This window comes from Myotis daubentonii, chromosome X (assembly GCF_963259705.1).
Source record: "Myotis daubentonii chromosome X, mMyoDau2.1, whole genome shotgun sequence".
Taxonomy (NCBI): domain Eukaryota; kingdom Metazoa; phylum Chordata; class Mammalia; order Chiroptera; family Vespertilionidae; genus Myotis; species Myotis daubentonii.
The window spans coordinates 54,426,550-54,437,613 of NC_081861.1; the positions used below are offsets into that span (position 1 = coordinate 54,426,550).

Consider the following 11,064-nt stretch of genomic DNA (forward strand, 5'->3'; position numbering starts at 1 on the left):
GATCTATATTTAATTATTCTATACTCTGCAAGATTTTTTTTTATCAATGTGAAACTCTAAGGTCTGAATCACCCCCCCCCTTCCCCCATTACACGGTAGTTTCCAAATTGGTATACTTGGTGATGACAGGTGCCAACTTTCTAGCCGTCATATATGTCCCGTTGAGGATAATTATTGAAAGGGTTCCCATCACATACAGGGGTTTTTCTTACTTTATCATCTTTACTTTTCATCAAAATGCAAATTTCCAAAGAGCTAAATTAGATATTGCTTGACCTTTTCATTTACTTTTATTCCTTCTTCAGAGACTCAGGAAATAAGTCTAATGAAAAGAAATCCTAATTCAGTAAAAAAACAATGGCCCAGTGACCAAATTAACAGTGAACTTCACATCTCTAAAAATTTGACATACAAGAAATTGTAAAAGGGGTGCTACTTTTCTGCTAGATTTCTTAGGATTTAGAGGTAGATGTCTGAGGAGAGGGCATAATTATGCATAACTTGTTCAGATTATGGAGACCTTCAAAATGAGTTATAAAATTATTCCTGTATAATAAAAATTTAGAAATTGTCAGAAGTTAAGAACTTTATGAGGCTTTCATGAAGTCTATAAAGTAAGGCCAAACATCAATACTTGGTTTTGTGTCCTATCCCTCTCCTACATTAAAAACCAATTCCTTGTCTTTTCCCCCTCCACACCACCACTAACCCTCAGAAAACTAATATTCCACTGGACTTCAATGTAAAGATTACAGCCTTTCTCCTTATCTCTTCCAATCTCACCAAGTTCTTATGTTCTGGGGCCATGACCAGGTCAGCTAGTCTGAGCTACCCACCCCCCTTTTTGTGGCAATACATTTTTTTTCTTCTTTTTCCTTGGGTTTGGAATTCCTTGCTCTATTATTTCCATGAGGTCCTTCCTATTCTGCTTTTTAGTCAATTTTAGAATGAGATTATTTCAGTTGCCCCATGTGTAGTTTCACATATTTGCCCTAGTTTGCTTTTTCCCCCCTCTTTCTCCCACCATACACAGAAAATGTTGGAGGAGGGTTATATTTCATTCGTTTGTTTAACACCTTTTCTTGGGAGCAAATCTAGTCGGAATGTGAAAGTTCTGTTCAGAAAGGAAACTACCAATTGAAGCCTCTGTATTCATGCATGCACTGGGTACATGCAGGATGGAAAAAAGATTTAATCTTTTAAAATTCTGTGACTTTGTCTTATGAAGCTTCACCAATAACCACAATGCTAATATTTGTAACTCAGCATGTTTATTTAAAGGCTAATAACAATTTGCTAAAATGTTATTCATGTGCATCACCTCCTGCTCCACACCATTATAGTGTAAAATTATAGAGCTGAGGTTTGGGGAATGTCCTATTTTTGAGGAAGACAAGTGTCTGCCACCACCAAGGAGACAATTTTTAAATGCCAAATATGAATAAAATTAAGGCACTGCGTCCTTGAAGAGTTCTATAACCTCAAGGTTAATATTTAGCTTTACCCAAAGCAAGCAGGCCTGAACTACAGTTGCCTGGGGATCATTCCAGCATATGCAAGCTTATTCCCTTTCAGAATCCAGGGGCCCTTTGCATTCAAGAGAGGGTGCGAGTGAAATGCCAATCTAAAAAGAGATCTTAAAAAACGAATTTGGGTGGGATCCAGTATCTGCCAGAAACCAGATGCCAATGAAATAAACAGTGCTGCTAAAACAATAAGTCTGGTAATAACGATGGTGATAATAGTTCACCAATCAATTACAACTTTGGAAGAAAGCTGAGCAATCAGAAAAGGGAGAATCCACAAACGAAAACCATGGGAAAATCTGGTTAGCTAGTGAGTGCAATACTTTTGTTTTTAAATTGCAGCGTGCAGAATTCACTTCTTCAAGAGGCGTCGAGTTCTTTTCTCCCACAATACTGAATCGGGAACAGTGCCCTGGCAGAGTAAGAAGGTTTTACAAAGTGCTTTTAGAAAGCAAGAGAAGTGAAACTCCAATGCTTTAATTTTTTAGCCCGCTGTCACCTACAAGTAAAGGTCAGTCTGAGAGTGGGCATCTTCTCTGGCAAAACAAGAAGGAAACCAGGACTGGGCATCGGGGTGACAGAAAGGAGTGCTTTTGGGAAGCCACACTAAGTTGCCCTCTTTGGCCTCTCCTGGAGCGCAGCTTGGACAGGTACAGGAACGCCGCTAGACAACGTGGACCACGTTTAGAAAACGTCCACTGTTTAGGGTCCCCATAACCTCCGCCAATTCTCCCTCCTCCATAATCCCTGGTACCTTTGCCTTTCCTTGAGTTTGGCGCTGCTCTGGTGTCCAGGGGGCGCCTTTTCCAAAAACTTGCTCTCAGGGTCCCCTCCCGCACCAGTGGTCCTGTAGAAATTACAGCCTAGCCTAGGTTTTGGACGTTGGTGCCCTCCCGACGAAGAACCCAAAAAAGAGAGCAATTTGGGGGGCGATGGGTCTCTTCTACTCACCGGCAAGTGGCCCAGATCTGTGACCTCCTTGTCCCTCCAACCCCCAGGTCCCGCCATGGCTTCCAGTGGAACAGGAGTGGGCGACTGAAGAATCTAGGCACACTCTAGAGTGTTTGAGGAGGAAGCAGTAAAGGAGTTGAAGGGCGGGGGGAGGTAGTGGGGAGGGAAAGAGTCGGGGAAGGAGTAGGGGATTTGTGGTGTGGGAGATAAAAGAGGGGAAAGTGGAGGGAAAAGAGCTAGGAGTGGAGGGAAGTCTGAGTTTAAGAGGCGGGAAAGCAAGTTTGGCTAAGGTGAGAGAAGAGCCTGAGCTTCCGTCTGGAAGACCAAGAAACTAGAGGAGTGCTCCTCTGGCGAGAGCGCAGTGTCTGCCCCGGCAGAGTGCGCCTCTTTCAGGGTGGGGAGGGGGGCGGTGCAAGGAGGTGCCCCCCCACTTGTCCCCTGAGCAGCTCGAAGGGGATTGGTGCAGCGTCAGGTCCCCAGGTGGGCAGCCGCGCGGCAGGGAGGAGGGCTGGGGGCGGGGGGTGTACTGCAAGAGGGAGGTGCTGAAGGACTATAACGGTTTGCGAGCCAGCCCCTGAAGGCCTCCCCCGCCCTCCTGCTCCCTCCCAAGTCCACTACTGCGCCCGCCACCCCTGCCGCCCCCGCTCCCGCCCCCGCTGGAGAGTGTTCCACAGGAAACTTTTTCAAGGCAGCTGCCAGCCCTGGAAAACCGGTCCTGATCTGCAAAGCTCCCAGTCTGGGCCCCACAGCACTGCCACAGTTCAAACAGCCCGCGCCCCAATCTGCCTAGGAAAGGCTTGCAACTTCTCTAGTTGTCTATTTCCTCTTTCTGCTCCTCTGACTTTATTGCTCCTTTTATTGCAAAGACTCATCATTAGATAAGGAAATGTTTTGCCAATGGCACAGGGATCAGACCTAGGAGAGACCCTTTGCAGGCAGATAGAGAGCACCAAATACACCACAGCTCGGCTTTTAAAGCCTCTAGCTCAGGGCACTGCAGTGTGAACAGGATCAGTGTGAAATCGCCTTGAGGCGGGTCGCATCTCTTATGGACCCAGTTAGTTGGTACCAGCCCCTGGCCACTCAGTGGAACCGCACCTGTTACAGGTGCTGGAGATTAGAGAGCCTGTCTGAGTCTCTGAAGCCTAGGCTACAGGGATCTTAAATTTGCAGTTCCCCGCGCTCACAATGCACATATAAAGTCTCTGCGTCCTTCCAGGTCTCCAGCTTTCTGGCTAGGTTTCATTCATTTGCTCATTTGTTGCAAAAATGTTTCCAGGCGCCCAGGCTGTTCGCCTCCATTCTCCCACAAAGTGCAGGAGGTCTGAGACACGGTTTAAATAATCTGATTAAACGCAATTCACCCTTGAGAAGTGAGGCTTCTTTTGAAGGCTTTATGGGAAAAGGAGTCTGTGTGTAAAACGAAACAATTTCGAAGCACTTGCACTTGCACTTGCAAAGAGCACTTTAGAAAAATGTCCTGAAGCTGCTTACTTTCCCTGGAGCTCACAGACCATTCCCACTCCGGAGTAGAAATGTGATGCGGGGGGTTCGCTTCCTTTTCCTTTCCTTTTTATTAAGAAATTTCTATCTCCTCTAGGAAGATTTACCTACATAATTTTTCCCAACGACCCGGAGCTCACCATTTCTGACCCACGCTTCTAACTTTGTCTCTATATTGGTGGATTTTGTTTACTTTGTATCTCTATCACTTCCGAGTTTGACCTCTTTACATTCCTTAAACTCTGAGACTCATTAAACTCTGTAATCACCACAGCCTGTCTGAGGAATCAGGTATCGCTAAATAAATAAAAATTCCTGTCAATGGGTGTGGAGAAAACCAACTACCACCCCTCCACAAAAAGAAATTCGGGTGTTCTGGATCAAATTCTTATGTTAATTCAAATATGATGTGAGCCATACAGAAATCGTATTTCCAAGAATTCAAATCTTGACAACTCCACCGCACAAAACCTTGCCCCTTTAAAACACAGTTTAAGAATCCCTAGAGCAGTGGTTCTCAACCTTGGCTGCACATTAGAATCACCTGGGAATCTTTTTAAAATGCTGATTTCTGGGCCTCATCCTCTGGAAATTCTGTTTCTTTGTTATGGGGTGGGGCCACAACATTAGTAGCAAAGAAACAATTTCCGGAGGATGAGGCCCAGAAATCAGCATTTTAAAAAGATTCCCAGGTGATTCTAATGTGCAGCCAAGGCTGAGAACCACTGCCCTAGATGATTGGTAAAACTCTTCTGGATCTTGCAAAATGTGAGTCTGAAAATAGCATTTCATAACTACAGGTAGGCAGGTGAGATAGTTAATAGAAAGTTATACTTTTATATACACACCTACTTTTTAGAAATTAAGACATCAAATCAAGAAATACAACATTTAAAGGAACTCTGAGACCCTCTTTGCTAAAGGGAAGACATATTAATAAGTTAAGACTTTCTTTTTGACAGTGCGGTTTGCTGAAGGTAGGATATGGGGAAATGCCCCAGCCTGGGGATGGCAGAGACTGTTTTAGCCGGTCTAAGGGGACAAGTCCAAACCAGGAAAAAAAAATCCAGGCTATATCAGTTGCTCTAGTTGCAAGCCTCTATGGGAGGCCAGCAGCTTCATGACTCCATAGGGATTAGCCACAATTAGGTTTGACCAGAATGTGACAGGAAACCTTCACATTTTTTAAGTTATTAATATTTTCAATGAAAATGGAAGCATGGAGGGGCATGGAAATTTTGCTTTGTGAACTTTCATTATGGGGCTTTTTGTGGCCCACTTGGAGAAGGTCAGTCCAGCCAACTTCAGGACTTCTTTTCCCTTCACCCCACAACCATCACTTCCCCTCTCCTTTTCCAAAGTTTTATTTTTCTCTCTCTTTCTTTCTTGACCCCAAACTGCATGAAAATAACCCTAGTCCATCCAGAGTCTAGGAATTTATCAGATTGCATTTTACCCAGAACTAATTTCTATACCAACACTCTATGTCCCCTATTTAATCCATCCCTTTTCCTCCATTCCATTCTGTTATCTTAAGGTCCTGCGTGCTTTGTAACATTTGTTGGTATTTTTTAATAGCTAAAACTTATTAAGTGCTTGCTATATATTCTGGACTAAGTGTTTTGTATATATTATCTAATTTAATTTTGTCAAAAATTATTCTAAGTTCTTAACTCCATTTCATAGGCAAGGAAATTGAGGCACTGAGAGATGAAGTACCCTTTTTAAACCCTCACAGCTAGTTATTGGAGGAGCCTGGCTTCCAACTCAGGCAGTCTGACTCCAGAGCCCACTTGTCAATGACTGTTGAAGAGCTGGTGCATATTTTGAGACTGTGTGAAGAGGAGCCAAATTCAAAAAAGCCTCAGGGTAAGTGAGATCAGATGACATTAGCTAGGCCCCTGAGCTATCCAGTTCCCCTTTCCCCCTTTCAGCATTCAAGCCCTCCCAACAGAAATAACAAGAGCTTTATAAAAAGAAATGGAACCCAGTTTTAGCCTAAGAGTAGTCAGTGACCTGCCTAAGCAGAGATTACTAAGTGGATCACCTCACAGGGAAAAATGGATTTTAAGCTTAAGAAAGTTCCAGAGGACCCCCCCCCCCGAAATTTCAATGCTTTAAAAATATTAAAATCCATTCCCATTCCTTCCAGAGAGTGTTTTGGCTGAGAACAAATTTTATTCAGTGAAGACTTGAAGGAGACTGTGTTTTTGAGCAATGGTGCTTAGCAGAACTGAGATGTTAAATGGTAGATGTACTGTAGACATGGGGCCAACGTTGTAAGTTTTATCCTCCAGAGGGCCAGTGTACATCTCCCCACTGTTTGGCCCTTGATAGCACCTCCTTTGTACAGCCAGCCAACCATTTTGCAAAAACAACTCAAAAATCAGTACTTTTGTCTTTGTATAAAAATAACTGTTTATTATTTTTTTTCATATAAATTACTAATCACCATATTATGGAGAAATTATAATGCAAGAGCATGTGTATGTTGTGAAAAGTATAGATTCAAAAGATTCTAGGCTGCTTTTTCTTCTTTTTTTCATTTATGTACTTGTGATTGGCAATATGTATTAGACACTTTTAAAATGAACCTTATAAAATGATTCATTAAATATTTATTAAGCACTTAAACACATCAAAAGCTCTGTCATTTATTCTTTTTCTTCTACCTTGACACCTCATGTATGAAAATGAGTTTCAAAAATAAAAAAAAAATAAAGTAAAAATGAGTTTTATGCAAACTTCTATTAGGACAAGTTTTCTTGGCTGCATTACTAGTCTTTGGTGGGAATAGTGAAATAAGTTTATATAGTAACTAGGGGCCCGGTGCACGAAATTCGTGCACTGGGTGGAGGTGGGGGGAGTGTCCCTTAGCCTAGCCTGCCCCCTCTCACATACTGGGAGCCCTCAGGCATTGACCCCCATCACCCTCCAATCGCAGGATCGGCCCCTTGCCCAGGCCTGACGCCTCTGGCCTAGGCGTCCGGCCCAGGCAGCGGGGACCTGCAGTGGCAGTGGGGGGTGCCGCGATCAGCGGGCTCTGCCCCTGCCCCTGCTCCTGCAGGAGGCCTCTGGCTGAGGCGTCCAGCCCAGGCAGCGGGGACCCGCAGCTGCAGCAGCCCCGCGATCGTGGGCTTTGCTTTAGGCCCAGGCAAGGGGCCCCTAGCTCCTGGGACTGCCAGCTTCTACCGTGCCCAGCTCCCATTGCTGGCTCCACCCGTACTTCCTGCTATCACTGGCCAGGGCGGAAAAGGCGCCTGATTCTCCGATCATGGCTGGGGGGCAGGGCAAAGGCGGCCCCAGGGCTGCCTTTGCCCTGCCCCCCAGCTCTTAGCTCCCCCCTGGGTTTCTGATCACTGTCAGTGGCAGGGGGCTTCTTCCTGCTTTCCCTTTCGCCTCCCTGCATTGTGCCTACATGTGCAAATTAACCGCCATCTTGTTGGCAGTTAACTGCCAATCTTAGTTGGCAGTTAATTTGCATATAGCCCTGATTAGCCAATGAAAAGGGTAGCTCGTACGCCAATTACCATTTTTCTCTTTTATTAGTGTTGATCTTCTTGAAAATATATTTTCACACATTTGTGACTGAGAACATTCCAGTCCAATACCTACCAATATATCTGTGAGGGACTAGAACAGCTTATCTAAAAGAGACATAGGGAGTCCTTATAGAGCAGTGGTTCTCAACCTGTGGGTCGCGACCCCTTTGGCGGTTGAACAACCCTTTCACAGGGGTCGCCTAAGACCATCCTGCATATCAGATATTTACATTACGATTCATAACAGTAGCAACATTACAGTTATGAAGTAGCAACGAAAAGAATTTTATGGTTGGGTCACAACATGAGGAACTGTATTTAAAGGGCCAGAAGGTTAAGAACCATAGAGGGAGGAACATACTTTGGGAACCACTGGACTAAAGGACTGTCTTAAGGCTTTCCTTCTTCTTTATGGAAACATCTTTGCAACTGTAGGATTTCTGCCATAGTCCCCAACACTCATCACCACTCCTTTTGATTTTTTTTTTATGTACCACTCTTCTGGGGACAAAGCAACAAGCCACCTGATGTTTCTCAAGCTAAAGGTCATGAAATATGCCTTCTGACCATAGTTTGCAAAACTTCTGTCACTTGTTATGGAATGCTCTTAAGCTCGGCATGGATTTGAGCTATGCTTGTTTCTAAAATGGGGCCTGGGAAATCGGATCCTAGCTGAGCATAGGTCTTGTTGATGTTGAAAACTGGAATGCTGCCCTATAAAAAGACAATCGTTTTATAGAGATAACTGAAACGGGAAAATTAAACCAAAAGTCAGATACATTTCTAACTTCAATAATGGGGCTTCCTTTTTTTCTCAATGTTTTCTTTCTTTGGAGGCCATACTATCCTTGTCCTGGAATTCTAAACCTAACAACTGCAGGTTAGCCATCCTCCCTCATCCAGCACAAATACAAACAGGAAAATATTTATTTTTATGCTAATGAATCTTATTCCTCAAGTTTCCTCATGTGCACTTCCAAGGGCCTGGGAGTGACCATAATAATTCTGTACTGACAGTTTTATGTTTCTTTTTTGAAGTGAGCTTCCCAAATTATAAAAGCTTCAGGTCCAACAATATTTGTATTTGACCCTGAATGTATGATTTATAGAGAATTTAATAAAGAAGAGAAAAACCATATGGATAGGGACAACAGTGTGGTAATTGCTGGGGAGAGGTGGAGTGGGGGTGGAGGAGGTGGTATGGGGGGATAAATGGTGATGAAAGGAAATTTGACTTAGGGTGGTGAACACACAACACAGTGTACAGGTGATGTTTTGTAGAATGGTGCACCTAAAACCTATATAATTTTATTAACCAGTGTCACCTTAATACATTAAAAAAGGAGAAAATAGAAGAAATATGTGTGTGTGCATGTGTGTAATCTCCATAATATCACTAAGGCTTGAGAAAATGAGAGTTGTGATTAGCAGTCCACAACTAGAGAGTGCATATTTTGAAAAGAGAGAAAACTCAAAGAAGAAAAAATAGCACTGAACTTTAAGTAATTATTCATCTATGTAGAAAAGAATACATCATAAAAGCAGGATGGATATCACTTCAATTGAAGTTGCTAGAGGGCCAGACCATTATAAATGCCTGAATAGCACAACATACTTAAGTATCATTGTTGATCAAGTTCATCCTATCATGTTGATGGTGTATCCCAATGGAGATGGCTTCTTCCAACAAGACAATGTGCCATGCCATGGTGCTCATATTGTGCAGGAGTGGTTTCAGGAACATGAGGGAGACTTTACATTGCTTAGGTGGCCCCCACAATCACCAGATCTCAATCCAATTGAGCATTTGTGGGACGAAGGTAAAAGAGCCATCAGGCAGCTGGTTCCACAACCATCAAATTTCACAGAACTGGACAGTGCTATTCATCAGGCATGGTGTCAGATTCCCCGCATCACCTTTCAACATCTCGTGGAGTCAATGTCAAGAAGAATCACTACAGTATTGAAGGCAAAAGGTGGCCCAATGAAGTACTGATGGGGTGGTCATAATAATTTGGCCACTCAGTGTATATTTTATTTCAGCAAAGGATCTTATAATATCCTCTTAGACAAGATAGAGAACGAACATGGGCTGGACAGGCCTATTCATGACCAGCTGAACAAAGCAATTGAATAATGTATCAATAGAAAATTAGAGAGACCTTTTAGTATTGATATACTAGTAAAGTTATGCTGAGTACTAGAGAGTAGCACTCACTGTCCAATAAAACTTTCAGAGGTGGTTAAAATGTTTTATATTTGCATGTTCAATATGATAACCATAGGAAACATGATGATAGGTACTTGAAATACTGCTACTACTACCTATTAACTGAATTTTAAATTTTATTTAATTTGAATTAGGCAAATTTAAGTTTATATAGACACGTGGCTAACAGCCACATGTATTACCGTAGATAGTGCAACTCTCTATGATGTAAGAAATCAGGTTTTCTCTGGCCAGTGTGTTTCAGTTGGTTGAGTGTTGGCCCATGCACCAAAAAGTTATGAATTTGATTTCTGGTCAGCGCAGATACCTAGGCTGTGGGCTCAGCCCCTGGTTGGGATGACGGGAAGCAACCAATTTATGTTGCTCTCTCACATCAATATTTTTTTTCTCTCTCCCTCTCACTTCCTCTCTCTCTAAAAATATATATGAAGCACATTTTTTTTTAAAAAAAGTAAAAAACAGTTTTGTTAAAATTTAGAGAGAAAAATAAATAGACTCCTAAGGACAGAAACTCTCAAAGGAACATGATACAGATTTTCTGTTTTTAGCTTTGTGTTCTACTTATTTATCAATGATTTAGGTGAAAACATGAAAGACGTGCATATGCCTTTTGTTGATTAACCAAAATTGGCTAGAATTTTTAATATATAGGTTGACAGTATTTTCCCTGGGTATGGTACTCCAAGTTTGGAACAAGAAGGGAGTAGAGCTAGGAAAGTGATTTGGGCTGAGAGGGTTAGTTCAAAGGAAAGTGTCCCAAGGCCAGAACAGGGTAGAGGAGGGAAATAATAAATTAGGCATATATTTGGGAGGCAGTGAAGCAGATAAGCTGAGAAGATCAAACTAGAGATGTGACTGGAGCTGACAGGAAGCTAGAATGATGAATGATCAGGGGGTTAGAAAAGGGAGGCAGGGGCAAACTAAAATGGGGCAAAGTAAAAGCACATATTTAAGCCAGTTCTTACTGACTTTTGGCTGCCTTGTTCCAACTGTTGTTTCTGCTTATAGCCCTTTGTATTCCCTTTGGCATGGGCTATGGCATTAAAGCAGTAGGGCCATTCTGTAGATAATCAGTTCCTGCCAGAGCCTGGAATAATAGGCCTAAACCAACCAGATGACATTTTATATATATAAATGTAAAACTTTGCACCTAAGTTTAAAAAGAAAAATCAATTCCATGAACATAAGAAGAAACTTAACTTTAAGAGAAGGTGAAGGGGTTTATATATATACTAGAGGCCCGGTGCACAAAAATTTGTGCACTCGGGGGGAAGGAGGGGTCCCTCAGCCCGGCCTGTGCCCTCTCACAGTC

The 11,064-nt window shown here is 42.8% G+C and overlaps 1 protein-coding gene across 1 annotated transcript in view; it reads right to left on the reverse strand.

Annotated features, from left to right (window-relative positions):
- The window catches only part of NRK (Nik related kinase), a 165,683-nt gene extending 163,122 nt beyond the window's left edge, over nucleotides 1-2,561 (reverse strand). The window contains exon 1 of the mRNA XM_059679219.1: nucleotides 2,478-2,561. Coding sequence (XP_059535202.1) covers nucleotides 2,478-2,534 — 57 coding nt within the window. The 5' untranslated portion in view covers nucleotides 2,535-2,561. The remainder of the gene's footprint in view (nucleotides 1-2,477) is intronic.
- Between the last annotated feature and the right edge of the window lie 8,503 nt (nucleotides 2,562-11,064).